This window comes from Callionymus lyra, chromosome 9 (assembly GCF_982586985.1).
Source record: "Callionymus lyra chromosome 9, fCalLyr1.hap1.1, whole genome shotgun sequence".
In the NCBI taxonomy this organism is placed as follows: Eukaryota; Metazoa; Chordata; class Actinopteri; order Syngnathiformes; family Callionymidae; genus Callionymus; species Callionymus lyra.
Genome location: NC_141826.1, coordinates 21188570 through 21207031, shown reverse-complemented (window position 1 = coordinate 21207031; position 18462 = coordinate 21188570). Strand labels below are relative to the sequence as shown.

Genomic DNA, 18462 nt, shown 5'->3' with positions numbered 1-18462 from the left:
CCTCTCGCTGCAGAGCATGACGACACATCAGCGCTGCCGTCTGTCCAGACCTCAACGAAAGGTGGTAAGATTTTTTCATTTCCTCTCTTTAATTCGGCTTTTACTACCGAGTTGAATTTCAGTGACAGCTGGTACCCACGTGACCGCTGTTCGCTTCAAAAGATCCCGCTCTGCGCGCCTGTCAGTGACGCGGTGTCGTCAGTGACGTCATTGGTGCTGAATGTGGGACTTCTTAATGTTCGCTCCATTACTAATAATTCCTTTATTCTTAATGATCTTTTCACAAGAGTTAATTTGGATTTATTATGTCTTTCTGAGACTTGGCAGAGAGAGGAAGAGTTTATTCATCTGAACGAACTCTGTCCAGTAGGGAGCGCTGTCCTGGGGAAGCCTCGCCTCTCTGGTCGTGGAGGAGGTCTTGCTACTGTTTTTAGGGAGAGTTGTTCTTGCAAAGTGATTCAGACACAGGAATTCACTTCTTTTGAATCTCAGATGTGTTCTTGAAAGACTTTAGTGACTTCTTATCTTCCATTATTCAAATGGAATCTGTCCTTATTCTTGGAGACTTTAATCTTCATGTTGATGACGTCACATCTTGTTCTGCTAAAGAACTTTTAACTTTAACAGAAGCCTTTAATTTTGAGCAACATGTTTCTGAACCCACTCATCAAAAAGGCCACATTTTAGACTTAGTTTTTACTCTTGGCCTGGACATTTCTAATGTATCTGTACATGATGTCCATCTGAGTGATCATTCTCTTGTCTTGTTTAACCTGGACTTCATCCCTGAACCTAAGCCTTTGAAAGTTAGGTCTCAGAGGCGTGTCATCTCAGCCGATACTGCAGACGGTTTTTCTGCTATGTTTGACCGTCTTTCCTTTGATGACTGCCCAGACGTGGACAGTTTGATTCACTGTTTCACTGATCATTGTGTTGAAATACTGGATCAAGTGGCACCTGTTAAATCGAACTTGAAAATTATGAAAAAACGGTGCCCTTGGAAAATGAAGATCTCCTGAGTCTGAAGAGACTTTGTCGAAAGACTGAGCGTCTCTGGAAGTCCACTAAACTTGAGGTGCATAGACTTCACCTCAGGGATCTGATGACTTCTTACAATGAGATGGTAGAAACTGCTAGATCTGATTACATCAGAAAACTGGTAGCAGCAAATAGGAAAAACCCCAAAGTTTTGTTTGACACGATCAATTCTCTCGTGTCTCCTGCTCCTCAAATCACGCCTGTCTTCTGTGAAGCTGACAGCAATGCATTGTTGAGATTTTTCATTGACAAAATTAAATTGATCAAAGAGAAAATATCTCCCCCTTTGTTTGGAACCCCTACTGTCTCTGAGCCCCTCTCCTCCTCTTGGTCCTCCTTCACTGCTGTATCTTTGGGTGATATTTCGGCACTAGTGAACAAGATGAAACCCTCCTCTTGCTCAGATGACGTCCTTCCTTGTAGGCTTTTTATCAAAGTATTTGATGTAATTGGCCCCTGGGTTACCAATATGGTGAACCTCTCCCTTTCCACAGGGGTTTTTCCCAATGCATTTAAACATGCCATTGTGGAGCCTCTGCTCAAAAAACCAGGCTTAGACCCAACTGACCTCAGTAATTTCAGGCCTATTTCTAAGCTCCCTTTCTTGTCCAAGATCTTGGAGAAGGTGGTGTCTGAGCAGCTGTCTTTGTTCCTGGATCAGAGCGACATCCATGAGAAGTTTCAGTCTGGCTTCCGTAAACATCACTCTACGGAGACAGCTTTATTGAAAGTGTCTAGTGACATCATGACGTCGGCTGACTCTGGTAAATTCACTGTTCTGGTTCTCTTGGATCTGTCCTCAGCCTTTGACACAGTTGATCACCAGATCCTGCTGAGAAGACTGAGGGATGAAGTGGGACTGTCTGGGTCTGTGTTAGAATGGTTCTTACCTTTCTGGGCGCAGTTTTAGTGTATCTGCCAATCAAATGAGGTCTGAATCGGCAGATCTGTTGTGTGGAGTCCCTCAAGGTTCTGTTCTGGGTCCTTTATTGTTCTTGCTGTACTTGATTCCCCTCGGTAAAATCATTCAGAGATTTCCAGATGTTTCTTATCACATTTTTGCTGATGACATCCAGCTCTACTGCTCTTTTGATCCAACTGAGCCCCAGAGGCTGAACAGCTTAGTCAATTGTTTGCTAGAAATCAAACAATGGCTGAGTGAAAACACTCTACAGCTAAATGTGGACAAAACTGAAACACTGGTGATTGCTCCTGATGATAAGACTCCAGGGTTGAGTCAGTACTTGGGTGACTTTTTCAGTCTGTCAAACTGAGCCTGAGAAACCTGGGTGTTGTATTTGATAAAGACATGTCTCTTGTTTGACATTGCAGAAAACTGACCAGAAACTGTTTCCTTCAACTGAGAAAAATCTCTAAACTTAGGAAAATGTTGTCGGAACATGATCTGGAGCTTGTAATCCATGCGTTTGTTTCTTCTCGTCTGGACTATTGTAACAGTTTGTTTTCATGTCTAAACAAGAAGGAGCTGTCTCGTCTGCAGTTGATTCAGAACTCTGCAGCGAGAATTCTGACCCGCTCAAGTAGAAGAACTCACATCTCTCCGGTCCTTAAAACTCTTCACTGGCTTCCAGTTTCTTTCAGGATCAACTTTAAAATTCTGGTTCTTACTTTCAGAGCTATTCATGGTCAGGCTCCTCCTTACATCACTGATCTGATCCAGCCTTACACCCCAGCTCGGGCTCTGAGGTCTGTGGATCAGAATCTACTTATGGTTCCACGCACACGGCTCAGGACCAGAGGAGAGAAATCTTTTCAGGCTGTTGCTCCTAAGCTTTGGAACGATCTTCCTCTCTCTTTGCGCTTGATGGATCTACTGACTCCTTTAAGAAACATCTTAAGACGTTTCTATTTGTTCAGGCTTTTCCTTGAATTTCTCGAACTCCTGTGTTGTTCTCAGTATTATCTTGATCTTTAAAGTATGTACTTTTTTGAGTATTGTTTTGATTGTTTAAGCGCTTTGTGACCCTGGTCTCGAAAAGCGCTATATAAATAAATATTACTTACTTACTTACTTACATACTATAAATAAATGTCCTTCTTTTCCTCCAGATGGTATTCCAACTGAAGGCAGTGACAGTGTGATGTCCTCGGTCAGTGAACAGGCTGTGGTGAAGAAAGAGAAGCTGGATGTTGTTGCAGGAAAAGGATAGCTGGAACATCGGCAACTACTTGGATAAGAAGTATCCGCCTCGACCTGCTCAGGTCATTGTGAAGAAAGCCCTTGAGCTGGTGGGCCAGACGGTGCCCTATGGAATTACTACAAAAAACTGTGAGCACTTTTCCAACAACCTACGCTATGGCAAGAAAATATCAGGACAGGTAAGACATGTGGTCACGTCTCGTCATTCTTCTATCTTGATTTATTTGATTTATTTTCGTCTGCAGGGAGATGCAGCGAAGGCCGTGAAGACCATTGTTGAAGGAGGAATCAGTTTTGGTTTATGGGCATCCTTTGTTTCTATGATGTTTTGGATCTTTTCCCCACGACAGAGCCAAAGACAAAACCACCACCACTATAAAAAAAAAAGATGAAACTTCTGATTGTACCTGAATGCACCACTGAGCATGTTTTGCACACAAAATAGTGAAGCGAATACATTTCAGTGACACTTTCTAAACCACTGATGGCCTTTCATTGTTTGGTGTAAACATGTCAATCAAACATAGAAATATGATTTTATACTTTTTAGAAATAGGCGTAAAAGACGACGGGCTTCAAAATCATGATTGTTTTTCCAACCAAATAATCTTCTGATGATCAAGAATTTCTCGGTGCAGTTTCTGTTCTCATTTTCTGGCATTTAAAAAAAACAAATAAAATACTCAAAACACAAAAAACTGTAGTCTTTTTTCTGTCAGCCTCATGACCATTTGTGAAAAAAAGTTTTTAGTAATTTAGGAGCCAGTAAATGGAGGAGAAACGAGAGACTAATCAATGTTTCATTCTTAGCTGACGTCAGTGCTTTTTAAACACTTTTTTTCATTAGGAGTCATTTAAGTTAAGTTTAACATTTTCTTTTATTTGCTCATAGAACAGCAGGGGGCAAACTTTATTGAAAGAGTTTAAAGTAAGTAAACAAGTGATGATTATTTGTAAAGATCTTTCTAGACCAGGGTCACAAAGTGCCTTAACAATCAAAAACAATACACAGTTAGTTTCCTTGACTTCACCCATTTCTACTGAAGGTAAATTTAGGGCTAGAGTGTGGTGGCTGCATCCATAACCGCCCTCGCCTCCTCCAAAGTACCCGTTGGAAGGACCACCGCCGCTGAAGAGTTGGTCCAACACCTGAAGGGGCAGTTGATGGATGCATCCGATATGGGGGTGGGGCTGTCGCTCTCACTAACTGCACCCCTGCATCTTCCTCTCCCAATATCTGATGCCAGCCTGTCATGGGAGGGGTGACGCGATTGGTTGGATGGAATTATTTCCCCCTTCCTGGTTTGGACCAACCTTGACAACCTGGGGTACATCCACTCTGGCAGAAGACTGAACTCTCGCCAGGTCAGTTGGGCCCCTCTTCTGCGCCTCAATACTGACGAGGCTCCTGCCACTTCAAACTCAACAAAAAAAGGTGAGGGGGAGAAGAACCCTTCCAGTCCAGACAGCATCCTGTTGGCCACCCTTGGAAGGTGGATAATCGGGTAAAGGCTGCTTTGGAGGATCGGCCAGGGCCCAGCCCTTGTCCCCAAGACCACCTGTCCCCTAAGAAGTTTACTTCTGAGGTCCTGCAGTTGACCCACTGTTCCCACACTCACCTGCAACCCTGGAATTCAGTGAACCAAGGAGGCTCTCCAACGGCTGTCCTGGTGAGCCACACTGGATAGGGACACCTGAGACTATTTTAATGCATAGACTGTGACCAGAAAAAGGCTCCACGACAGGCCCCCGTCGGGCCTATCCACGCCCTATCGACTCTACCGTGACCTACGTCTCACTAGACTTTGACGTGGGGCTGATGCTGTCCGGAGTTCATGTCACCCTTCCTGTCTCTTGTGGACCGGATTAGCAAGATCAAATACTTTGTACCCCTTTTCTAAACTCTGCTGTTCTGAAATTCCTGACGTCTTCTCTTCTAGCTGAGGTTCCCGGAGCAGGCAGCGCCAGTCTGATGTCAGTGACCTGTACCCGGGCAGTGGTGAAGTTAGAGAAGCTGGAGGATGTCGTAGGGGAGCATAAGTGGAGGATCGGCAACCACTTGGATAACAAGTGTAAACCCCGACCTGCTGACATCATCATGGCGTTAGCCTCTACATTAGTGGGCGAGACTATTGAGTACAATCTTACTACAAATAACTGTGAGCACTTTGCCAAGGACCTGCGCTACGGCATGGAAGAATCACAACAGGTCGGACATGTGGTCACTTCTCGTCATTCTTGGTCTATTCCATCCCTTTTTGTTGGCAGGTGTCGGAAGCGATTGCCGTGGGTACAGAAACCATCAGGGTTCTTCGTGATTTAATAGCGTTTCCTCCTTAATCTGCCTAACTTTAGGAATGACATCATCTGGAAGACAAAACCACCTGGAAATAATGAAATGGATGCTACTTCCATTTGTACCTGAACATGTTTTGCACATAAAATAGTGAAGCAAAGACATTTTTGTGGACACTTTTCTAAACCACTGTGTAAGGGTTTAGCTCTTGTTTGTTGTAGTTGTTTTCTTTGAACACCAGAGGGTGCCAAAGTGGGTTTGGAAGCCTGTGACTTTTCTTTGTATTGTTTGTCCACTGCTTTATTAGCCATCCTGTGTAATTAACCACAGCTGTTTATTTCTGTCTCCTTATTGTGTTTGTGTATTTAAGCCTCTCTGTTCATTTCTTTGCCGAGTCTTTGAGTTGGATCCCTGTAGTTTCCTTCGACCAATGCAAGTCTGATTATTTTGATTATTTGTGAACTTTCCTTTCCTTTTTGTGCTGCCTTTTTAACAGAATTTTTTTCTTTTGGACCTTCTTTCTCTGTGCTCAGAATTTATTTATTTTTGTTAATAAAGTTTCTTAAATATACCTGATTGTTGGATCAGCTAAATTGGCACAAAAATCCAGTGGCTAGGGTTCAATTCCCGACACACTGATCCTTTGTTTTGTTTTATGTACACGTGTCAATCAAATGTGAAGCAAACAAAGAAATGCACGTAAAATGAAATTTTGATTATAATTCCAATAGAATAATCCACTTCCTCTCCAAGATGCAGTAAGTCCCTCATCATGAACATCATGTTTTGAATTTATTACTTCATAAAGTTGCTCTAAAATCTGGGCGAACGAGAGGTTACGAGAGCAGAGTCCATTATGACGTAATAATTAACGTAAGTTAAGGCTTAACTAGTCAGAATGGACGGTGGAAACAGATCCATCTTCGGTGAGAGCAGATCACTTTAATAATATGTTGAAAATAGTCAGGACAGTTTAAAGATATACTGCCTCATAAAAAAAGAAAAAAAATTCTGTATCAAAACCATCTAATCCTAACATGTATAATATGTTAAATAACACTAAAATTGTCAACTAAACCAGTTAATTCTCAACTGCTGGAAGTTGGGTTTTTCCAGGTAAAAATATACATCTATTCTTATCCAGTTTAACTACAATTCGTCTGTAACATGCTTTGCTGTGATGTTTATATATTTAATTAAATCAAGTCATTCCTCATTCAAGACAGATTAGTTATCTTTATTATTATATCATTATTATTATTATTATTGTCATGAGTCTACATGTTCCTCCTTGTGTTTCCGGTTTTATTGTGAAATCCAACCCCTTCTGTGTCTGTGCTAGTCTTACTTCCCCCCTGTCTGAGTAGTAATTGTTCCCAGCCGTGTCTCGTTAGTCCCGCCCCCAGCTGCTGCTGATTGCTGCCCTGTCTTCTTAAGCCCCCACTCTCTGTCACATCTTTGTCTTGTCGTCACCTTTTTCTAGTATCTGTATCCTGCCTCGAAGTAGTCCTGCTCCTACCTGTCTCTTACCTTGTCCCAACCAAGACTCATTCCTGCCTGTGGTGTTATTCGACCTGTTTAAGCCCCTCGACGCCGAGTTTGCCTTACCCTTGCTATTGCCTTTCGTTGCCGATTAATGGACTGTTTGACTACGCCTCTGCCTTCCCCACGGAATAAAACCAAGTCTATGCAAATGACCTCTGCGCCTGGGTTTCTCCGTTCTGCACCGTGTTAATTATTATTTCAACAATGCAGAATTCTAAATAATAGGAGTTTCAAGACAATTCTTTTTTTTATCAAACTTCATCTAATTTATATATTTATTATATTTATGGGTTTCATTGCTAGAACTTGCACTTTAATTTATTATGAAAACTTTGTTTGATATTTAATATAAAATGTAGTTTGTTGATCATTTGAAACAAATGTTTTTAAATGTTTACGAGAAACTACTTGAGATCATGTTTTAAAAGACTAAATAAAAATATATAGTTGAATCATTTTGTTACCTTCATTTAAATATTTTGTGTGTAGTTGTTTTGTGTAGAAAACAAATTTACCAACCATTGAAACACATTTTCAAACTATAGAAACAAATGTACAGACTATTTAAAAACATTTACGAACTACTTAAATATTTACAAACTATAGGAATTAATTTACAAACTATTGAAATATTTACAAACTATTGAAACAAATTTACCAACTATTGAAACACATTTACAAACTATTAAAACAAATTAACAAACTATAGAAACGAATTTACAAACTATTGAAACAAATTTACAAATTATTGAAACAAATTTACCTACAATAGAAACAAATTTACCAACTATTGAAACACATTTATGAACTACTTATATATTTACAAATTATTGAAACGAATTTACAAACTATTAAGACACATTTACAAACTATTGAAACACATTTACAAACTACTTACATTTTCACAAACTATTTAAATATTTACAAACTAGTGAAACACATTTACAAACTATTGAAATATTTAAAAACTACTGAAACTAATTTACAAACAATTGAAATATTTACAAACGTTTGAAACAAATTTAAAAACGATTGAAATATTTACAAACTACTGAAATATTTAAAAAAAATCATGAAACACATTTACAAACTACTCAAATATTTACAAACTATTGAAACACATTTACAAACTATAGAAACATATGTACAAACTATTGAAAGAAATTAACAAACTATAGAAACATATGTACAAACTATTGAAAGAAATTAACAAACTATAGAAACAAATTTACAAACTAAGTTCATTAAATGTGCTTCGGTACTTTTTGTTATGTCTCGTGTGTCTTTCCCGGTGTTTGCTGTTTTTATTTTGAAACCTGCCTCCTTCTGTGTTTCTTTTCCGGTCCCTTCGCCTACTGACTAGTTCTTGTCTCCACCTGGTCTTGTGTTCTGCCACTGATTGCTGGCATCCTTCTTATTCTGCTCACTCTCCCTCAGTCTCTGTCGATTCCTCATCATGACACTCTTATGTAAAAAAAATAAAAAACTACCTTCCTGTCAGGGCGGGCACTGCTGACCCTGGGGGGGGGGGGTCTGCATCCGTGGACTCGTCCAACTGGACAACGTTTCAGTCCAAACCAACTTTGTTTCACTTGCTGTTGCGTCTCAGGTCTGAGCGGAGGTGAGTGTCGTCTCGCTTTAGCATGAAAAATGTTTTTGTATCATTTTAGTATCATTTGACATCATTTCTTGAAACACAAATGTTTTTTTGTTTTTTGTAACCTACTTAATATGGTGTCACCAGGACATAAGCTATAATTAATACCAACAAATCATTATCAAACACAAAGACAATCATACCTAAAGATGGGAGTTCTCTCTCACTTTTTTCTGCGATGTGTGATTGGCTGAGTGACATAAACGTGAGGTCACTGATGGGGTTTTCTCAAAGTGACCCCACACACCCCAGAGAGACATGAAATGATGACGCAAACCAAGATTATTAGCAGAACGGGAATCAATGCTAATGTAGTTTATCAGTGTGAAGAATTCTACAAACATACAGACTCATCACTGTTGATGGTTATTTTTAAACTAAAAAATAATAAATACAAAGTACTTCTTAGTTTTATAAAAACCACATGTTCATGTGTTTCAGTTATAGTCGTGATCGGCTCCAAAGCAGAGGTAAGGGTCACCTTTTAAGGACTTTGATTTGATTTATGGACTGTGATGAAGTTGACCCAGAAACAACAGCAGGGATTCCATGAGTGCATTTTTTTTCCCGGGCCTTCGGGTCACCTTGACCCGGAGATAAAAGGGGGTTAGGAAATGGTGTTGATGATAGTTTCCTATGTAATCCATCGCATGTTAAACACAAAATCAAACGATTGAAGAATAAACCACAAATTTTACTTTTCAATCCAAAAATAAAACTAATTGACGGAGAAAATAGATCACAAACACAATGAAACAAAAAAAATGTTTTTTAAAATTAGAACATGTTCAGATACGTTATCGTTTGATCGTTAAAAAAATCTATGAAAATAAAGAAACAAGTTGTTTTTCATCTCGATCGTTTGTATCTTAGAATGTGATGTCATATCAAAGCAAAGATACAGTAAATAAACAAACGTCTGTTTAAAATGTTCTTATGTACAAATATATTTAATTTTTATGAGTTTAATTTGTTTGTATGGATTCATTCAAACAGGAAGCATCAAACATGGAGAGTCAAACATCCAGTTCTGTAGACTTGGTGAGTCTGACATGTATTTTGACGTCAGTCTTTCTTTGGATAAAATACTTCATGTTTATTTGTTGCTGAACCGTTTCGGTTTCTTTTTCTTAGAAACCAGGAGACCTCGTTGAAATTCATAGACCTCTTTATAAACACTGGGGCGTGTACATTGGAGATGGCTTTATTGTTCATGTTACTGCACCAGGTGAGTGTTTTTCAGGTAAAAGGTCACATTCAGACGTTCATAATCATATGAGATCATGACAACAATGTACTTAGCTATGCTACATATGTACAGTTATGCACCTCCATTAAAAAATTGATTTTATTACATGTATACGAATGTAAATAAAATACTTTTGTAACTTTTATTAATATTTGTATTAGTAGAAGAATATTGTTTAATGTTTCCGTTTTAACATAAAAAAAGAAGAGACAATTAATAACCAGCAGGTTATAAGGTCTGGGAATGAGGCGGACCCAAATGTGGACTGGAATCACCAATCAATGGGCAAAAAGTGAAGATTAAACACTCGTGGGACTCTTGTTTCTTTTGTCGTAGTGGTAACATTTCTACAAGTGTGTGCGATAGCCTGTAGAGGGAGTAAGCATGCATGAAGTAGAATCAATGTTTATACACTTATATACTATAAATAAATGTCCTTCTTTTCCTCCAGATGGTATTCCAACTGAAGGCAGTGCCAGTATGATGTCCTCGGCCTGTAAACGGGCTGTGGTGAAGAAACAGAAGCTGGATGTTGTCGCAGGAAAGTTCAGCTGGAACATTGGCAACTACTTGGATAAGAAGTATCCGCCTCGACCTGCTGATGTCATCGTAAAGAAAGCCCTTGAGCTGGTGGGCCAGACGGTGCCCTATGGAATTCCTAAAAAAAACTGTGAGCACTTTGCCGACGAGATGCGCTATGGAAAGAAAGAATCAGGACAGGTAAGACATGTGGTCACGTCTCGTCATTCTTTTATCTTGATTTATTTGATTAATTTTCGTCTGCAGGCAAAGACACTGAAGACCGTGTTCATCGGGGTGGCCGCTGTTGCAGGAACACTCATTATTGGTCCTTTGGCAGCCCTTCCTGCTATACCAGCTTTGATTTGGCTTCACCGACAGAGCTAAAGACAAAACCACCACCACTATAAAAAAAAAAATGAAACTTCCGATTGTACCTGAATGCACCACTGAGCATGTTTTGCGCATAAAATAGTGAAGCGAATACATTTCAGTGACACTTTCTAAACCACTGATGGCCTTTCATTGTTTGGTGTAAACATGTCAATCAAACATAGAAATGTGATTTTATACTTTTTAGAAATAGGCGTAAAAGACGACGGGCTTCAAAATCATGATTGTTTTTCCAACCAAATAAACTTCTGATGATCAAGACATTCTCGGTGCAGTTTCTGTTCTCATTTTCTGGCATTTAAAAAAAACAAATAAAATACTCAAAACACAAAAAACTGTAGTCTTTTTTTCTGTCAGCCTCATGACCATTTGAGGAAAAAAAGCGTATAAGAAGTAACATCAATTCCAGTAGTTCAAAAGCGAGTCAACTGGACTGTGTTCTAGGAGACGTTTCACTTCTCATCCGAGAGGTTTGGCTACTTTAGGAGCCAGTACATGGAGGAGAAACGAGAGACTAATCAATGTTTCATTCTTAGCTGACGTCAGTGCTTTTTAAAATCTTTTTTTCATTAAAGAGTCATTTAAGTGTTATTGAAGACATGACTGCTATTGGAAGTACAGTTTCCCGATGTATCTCCTGCTTGTTGTTTCGACCTCAAAGAGAACCAGAAGACAAACTGTTAAAATAACTTGTGTTCATTCTAACAACAGAAGGAGATTAAGGCACATAATTCTGGGTCAGCGACTGTTACCCGAGGAACTCTCAGATACATCCTACCAACTGACGACAGAATCACAGAAACAGTCATTTCTTATACAGTCGAGCTTGGGCGAGGACGCTTCGGATTGGCTCCATGGACCCGGACCTTGTTGTGGGTTGGTTCACGTCAGGTTTCAGGGCAGATTAGGGTGTTGTATCAGTCTCCCCAGACGTGAACCTTTCACCAAGACATGGACCGTCATCAGACCAGTTCTGCGGTTGGAGACTGGAGCGTTCAGTTCCTCTTCACAGCAAAGATGTTTCCTGTTCTTTCACTCGTCAGCCTTTCACACGTTTAATTCTCACTTTACACTTACATCATGGCCTGGTACTTTCTATGGACTCGGGGTTAAATTCAGGTTAGATTTCTTACCAGGTTAGATTGTGGATTATTCGGTTTATTCTTTATTGGTTAATACATTGTATATTTTATCTATATTCTATACTGCAAACAAATGAATTCGCATATTTCGGTTCAAACATAAAGTATTTAAAGTAAAGATTAAGATTGCGTGCAACCTGAAAGAGAGAGATAAGAAGGGGTTTGGAGTAGGACTCGTCGAACTGGACAACGTTTCAGTCCAAACTGAAGATGTGTCCAAAGATGTGTGATTGGCTGAGTGACATAAACGTGAGGTCACTGATGGGGTTTTCTCAAAGTGACCCCACACTCTCAGAGAGACATGAAATGATGACGCAAACCAAGATTATTAGCAGAACGGGAATCAATGCTAATGTAGTTTATCAGTGTGAAGAATTCTACAAACATACAGACTCATCACTGTTGATGGTTATTTTTAAACTAAAAAAGAATAAATACGAAGTACTTCTTAGTTGAATAAAAACCACATGTTCATGTGTTTGAACGAACCACGAATCATTTTTACTTGTCAATCCAAAAATAAAACTAACTAACGGAGAAAATAGATCATAAACACTATAAAACAAAAAAGATGTTCTTTAAAGTAAGAATATGTTCAGATATGTTATCGTTAAAAAAATCTATGAAAAGAAAGAAACAAGTTGTTTTTTAACTCGATCGTTTGTATCTTAGAATGTGATGTCATATCAAAGCAAAGATAAATAAACAAACGTCTGTTTAAAATGTTCTAATGTACAAATATATTTAAGTTTTATGAGTTTAATTTGTTTGTATGGATTCATTCAAACAGGAAGCATCAAACATGGAGAGTCAAAGATCCAGTTCTGTAGACTTGGTGAGTCTGACATGTATTTTGACGTCAGTCTTTCTTTGGATAAAATACTTCATGTTTATTTGTTGATGAACTGTTTCGGTTTCTTTTTCTTAGAAACCAGGAGACCTCGTTGAAATTCATAGATCTGGTTATAATCACTGGGGCGTGTACGTTGGAGACAAATCTGTTGTTCATGTTACTGCACCAGGTGAGTGTTTTTCAGGTAAAAGAACATTCACACGTTCATAATCATATGTGATCATGACAACAATGTACTTAGATATGCCACATATGTACAGTTATGCACCTTCATTAAAAAATTGCTTTTATTATATGTATACGAATGTAAATAAAATACTTTTGTAACTTTTATTAATATTTGTATTAGTAGAAGAATATTGTTTAATGTTTACTTTTTAACATAAAAAAAGAAGAGACAGTCAATAACCAGCAGGTTATTAGGTCTGGGAATGAGGCGGACCCAAATGCGGACTGGAATCACAAATCAACGGGCAAAAAGTGAAGATTAAACACTCGTGGGACTCTTGTTTCTTTTGTCGTAGAGTGATAACATTTCTACAAGTGTGCGCGATAGCCTGTAGAGGGCGGAAGCATGCATGAAGTAGAATCAATGTTTATAAACTTATATACTATAAATAAGTGTCTTTCTTTTCCTCCAGATGGGATTTCAAGTGCAGGCAGTGCCCGTGGGATGTCCTCGATTGGTATCTCCATTGTGATGTCAGTGATCGGTAAATGTGGAGCTGTGGTGAAGAAAGAGAAGCTGGATGTTGTCGCAGGAAAGGACAAGTGGAACATTGGCAACCACTTGGATGAGAAGTATCCGCCTCCACCTGCTCAGGTCATCGTGAAGGAGGCCCTTGAGTTTGTGGGCCAGACGGTGCCCTATGGAATTGCTTTACAAAACTGTGAGCACTTTTCCAACTTCCTACACTATGGCAAGAAAGAATCAGGACAGGTAAGACATGTGGTCACGTCTCGTCATTCTTCTAACTTGATTTATTTGATTTCTTTTCGTCTGCAGGTAGATGCCGCCATACGCTCTGTCATTGAGTGGGCAATGTTAGTTTCGGGATACAAATCATCTGAAGACGAAACCACCACCACTATAAAAAAAAAATGAAACTTCCGATTGTACCTGAATGCACCACTGAGCATGTTTTGCACATAAAATAGTGAAGCGAATACATTTCAGTGACACTTTCTAAACAACTGATGGCCTTTCATTGTTTGGTGTAAACATGTCAATCAAACATAGAAATGTGATTTTATACTTTTTAGAAATAGGCGTAAAAGACGACAGGCTTCAAAATCATGATTGTTTTTCCAACCAAATAATCTTCTGATGATCGAGACATTTTCAGTGCAGTTTCTGTTCTCATTTTCTGACATTAAAAAAAAAAACAAATAAAATACTCAAAACACAAAAAACTGAAGTCTTTTTCTGTCAGCCTCATGACCATTTGAGAAAAAAAGCGTTTAAGAAGTAACATCAATTCCAGTAGTTCAAAAGCGAGTCAACTGGACTGTGTTCTAGGAGACGTTTCACTTCTCATCCGAGAGGTTTGGCTGCTTTAGGAGCCAGTACATGGAGGAGAAACGAGAGACTAATCAATGTTTCATTCTTAGCTGACGTCAGTGCTTTTAAAAACTTTTTTTCATTAAAGAGTCATTTAAGTGTTATTGAAGACATGACTGCTATTGGAAGTACAGTTTCCCGATGCATCTCCCGCTCGTTCGTTGTTTCGACTTCAAAGAGAACCAGAAGGCAAACTGTTTGTCACAGTTCGAAAAGTCTTGAGACCCAGGTGCGGAAGTAAAACAAAGTTCCAAGGGGTAATCCAACAGGGTTTAATAAAACAAGTAGAAATCCAAAACGTAGCCCAGAACGGGTGTCAATAAACAAAAGTGGATCCACAAAAAGGGGGATCAGGATCACAGGCAAAATCCAGGACGCAGGCAGGGGCGCAGCTGGCCGATAACTCGATCAGGAGACGCAAAACTCTGGCGGATTCTTCTGGGACGAGCTGCTCCTTAAGACCGGGAAGAAACCGCCCACCAATCAGCCGCAGATCATGCGCACCTGCCTGCGCCTGTCACAGAAAAAAATCAAAACAAAGGCATCACGTGGTCAAAACATGACAGTACCCCCCCCTCTACATAGCGCCACCTGGCGCTCTACCTGGTCTTTCTGGGTGTTCTCGATAGAAGTCCTTCAGTAGAGAAGGGTCAAGGATTAGGGACCGGGAGATCCAAGAGCGCTCCTCCGGACCGTAACCCTCCCAGTCCACCAGGTATTGGTACCCCCGACCTCTGCGTCGAATGTCCAGGATCTTATTGACCCTATAAGCTGGGTGGTCGTCAATAACGAGCGGCGGTGGTGGAGGCTCGGTTGGAGGACACAGTGGACTGGAGGCGACCGGTTTCAGAAGGGAGACGTGGAAGGTAGGATGGACCTTGAGCGACGGGGGAAGCTTGAGGCGCATGGCAGTGGGACTGATGATCCTCTCAATTACAAACGGCCCTACGAAAATGGGGGCCAGCTTTCGTGACTCAACTGGAAGGGGGAGGTCCCGAGTGGAAAGCCAGACCCTCTGGCCAGGTGAATAATCCGGAGCGGGTACACGGTGCTTGTCCGCGAGATGTCGATTACGGGCGGCGGTGCGGGACAAGGCAGCCCTGGTGTGGTACCAGACTGACCGACAACGTCGTATGTGGGCACGGACGAAGGGAACCGCTGCTTCACTCTCCTGAGAGGGGAAGAGAGGTGGTTGAAAACCATAGGCGGCCATGAAGGGTGACATCCCCGTGGCTGATGATGTCAGAGAATTGTGAGCATACTCCACCCAGGGGATACAGAACGGGTGTCAATAAACAAAGTGGATCCACAAAAAGGGGGATCAGGATCACAGGCAAAATCCAGGACGCAGGCAGGGGCGCAGCTGGCCGATAACTCGATCAGGAGACGCAAAACTCTGGCGGATTCTTCTGGGACGAGCTGCTCCTTAAGACCGGGAAGAAACCGCCCACCAATCAGCCACAGATCATGCGCACCTGCCTGCGCCTGTCACAGAACAAAATCAAAACAAAGGCATCACGTGGTCAAAACATGACACTGTTAAAAGAACTTGTGTTTATTCTAACAACAGAAGGAGATTAAGGCACAGAATTCTGGGTCAGCGACTGTTACCCGAGGAACTCTCAGATACATCCTACCAACTGACGACAGAATCACAGAAACAGTCATTTCTTATACAGTCGAGCTTGGGCGAGGAGGCTTCGGATTGGCTCCATGGACCCGGACCTTGTTGTGGGTTGGTTCACGTCAGGTTGCAGGGCAGATTAGGGTGTTTGACCATGACATGGACTGTCATCAGACCAGTTCTGCGGTTGGAGACTGGAGCTTTCAGTTCCTCTTCACAGCAAAGATGTTTCCTGTTCTTTCACTCGTCAGCCTTTCACACGTTTAATTCTCACTTTACACTTACATCATGGCCTGGTACTTTCTATGCACTCAGGGTTAAATTCAGGTTAGATTTCTTACCAGGTTAGATTGTGGATTATTCGGTTTATTCTTTATTGGTTAATAAATTGTATATTTTATCTATATTCTATACTGCAAACAAATGAATTTGCATATTTCGGTTCAAACATAAAGTATTTAAAATAAAGATTAAGATTGCGCGCAATCTGAAAGAGAGAGAGAGAAGGGGTTTGGAGTAGGACTCGTCGAACTGGACAACGTTTCAGTCCAAACCAACTTTGTTTCACTTGCTGTTGTGTCTCAGGTCTGAGCGGAGGTGAGTGTCGTCTCGCTTTAGAATGAAAAATGTTTTTGTATCATTTTAGTAGCATTTGAATATATCATTTCTTGAAACACAATTGTTTTTTTCGTTTTTTTAACCTACTTAATATGGTTTCACCAGGACATAAGCTATAATTAATACCAACTAATCATTATCACACACAAAGACAATCATACCTAAAGATGGCAGTTCTCTCTCACTTTTTTCTGCGATGTGTGATTGGCTGAGTGACATAAACGTGAGGTCACTGATGGGGTTTTCTCAAAGTGACCCCACACACCCCAGAGAGACATGAAATGATGACGCAAACCAAGATTATTAGCAGAACGGGAATCAATGCTAATGTAGATTATCAGTGTGAAGAATTCTACAAACATACAGACTCATCACTGTTGATGGTTATTTTTAAACTAAAAAAGAATAAATACGAAGTACTTCTTAGTTTAATAAAAAACACATGTTCATGTGTTTGAACGAACCACAAATCATTTTTACTTGTCAATCCAAAAATAAAACTAACTAACGGAGAAAATAGATCATAAACACTATAAAACAAAAAAGATGTTCTTTAAACTAAGAATATGTTCAGATATGTTATCGTTAAAAAAATCGATGAAAAGAAAGAAAGAAGTTGTTTTTTAACTCGATCGTTTGTATCTTAGAATGTGATGTCATATCAAAGCAAAGATAAATAAACAAACGTCTGTTTAAAATGTTCTTATGTACAAATATATTTAAGTTTTATGAGTTAAATTTTTTTGTATGGATTCATTCAAACAGGAAGCATCAAACATGGAGAGTCAAACATCCAGTTCTGTAGACTTGGTGAGTCTGACATGTATTTTGACGTCAGTCTTTCTTTGGATAAAATACTTCATGTTTATTTGTTGATGAACTGTTTCGGTTTCTTTTTCTTAGAAACCAGGAGACCTCGTTGAAATCCATAGATCTGGTTATAATCACTTTGGTGTGTACGTTGGACGCGGCTTTATTGTTCATGTTACTGCACCAGGTGATTGTTTTTCAGGTAAAAGGTCACATTCACACGTTCATAATCATATGTGATCATGACAACAATGTACTTAGCTATGCTACATATGTACAGTTATGCACCTTCATTAAAAAATTGCTTTTATTATATGTATACGAATGTAAATAAAAATACTTTTGTAACTTTTATTAATATTTGTATTAGTAGAAGAATATTGTTTAATGTTTACTTTTTAACATTAAAAAAAGAAGAGACAGTTAATAACCATCAGGTTATTAGGTCTGGGAATGAGGCGGACCCAAATGCGGACTGGAATCACAAATCAACGTGTAAAAGGTGAAGTTTAAACACACGTGGGACTCTTGTTTCTTTTGTCTTAGTGGTAACTTTTCTACAAGTGTGCGCGATAGCCTGTAGAGGGCGGAAGCATGCATGAAGTGGAATCAATGTACACTTATGATCTTCCGCTTCCGGTGAGCCTTTGATCGGCTGCTTGAACGTAAGCTCCTGCAATAATTGCCAAAAACAGTCGTTTTAACGACTACTTCTCCGGATATTATGCTCATATCACTAAAGATATGTCTCAAGCATCTCGAATCTATGATCGTGATGGTCTTTTCAACATCAGAGAGTCGATGGAGGATTATAACCGCGACCGTTACCAACGTCCGGTGAATATGTTTCCGGCTCCTCTTCTCATCAATATCGTTTGATCTCTCGGGTACCGGGCGATTTCCACAAGCGATCGAGTCGGTCTGGAGTTCAGGTCAGGATGAGATGTGCAGTCGCGATCGCTCGGAACAACTCTGACGTCATTGGACGTCATCGAT

The 18462-nt window shown here is 39.9% G+C and overlaps 3 protein-coding genes across 3 annotated transcripts; 2 read left to right on the top strand and 1 right to left on the bottom strand.

Annotated features, from left to right (window-relative positions):
- The first annotated feature begins 8573 nt into the window (after nt 1–8573).
- Nucleotides 8574–10852, top strand: LOC148072237 (phospholipase A and acyltransferase 3-like). The gene is made up of 5 exons (XM_087798656.1): nt 8574–8661; nt 9694–9738; nt 9832–9925; nt 10398–10666; nt 10733–10852. Exons 2-5 carry the CDS (start codon nt 9706–9708, stop codon nt 10850–10852), a joined length of 516 nt encoding a protein of 171 aa, XP_087654782.1. The 5' UTR covers nt 8574–8661; nt 9694–9705.
- A 1950-nt stretch (nt 10853–12802) lies between these two features.
- On the top strand, nt 12803–13958 carry LOC148072236 (phospholipase A and acyltransferase 2-like). Its single transcript, XM_087798655.1, has 4 exons — nt 12803–12835; nt 12929–13022; nt 13495–13793; nt 13860–13958. The coding sequence occupies exons 1-4, from the start codon at nt 12803–12805 to the stop codon at nt 13956–13958; spliced, it is 525 nt and encodes a 174-aa protein (XP_087654781.1).
- Nucleotides 13886–16039, bottom strand: LOC148072235 (uncharacterized). Its single transcript, XM_087799234.1, has one exon. The coding sequence runs from the start codon at nt 15637–15639 to the stop codon at nt 14992–14994; it is 648 nt and encodes a 215-aa protein (XP_087655360.1). The 5' UTR covers nt 15640–16039; the 3' UTR covers nt 13886–14991.
- Nucleotides 16040–18462: the final 2423 nt, after the last annotated feature.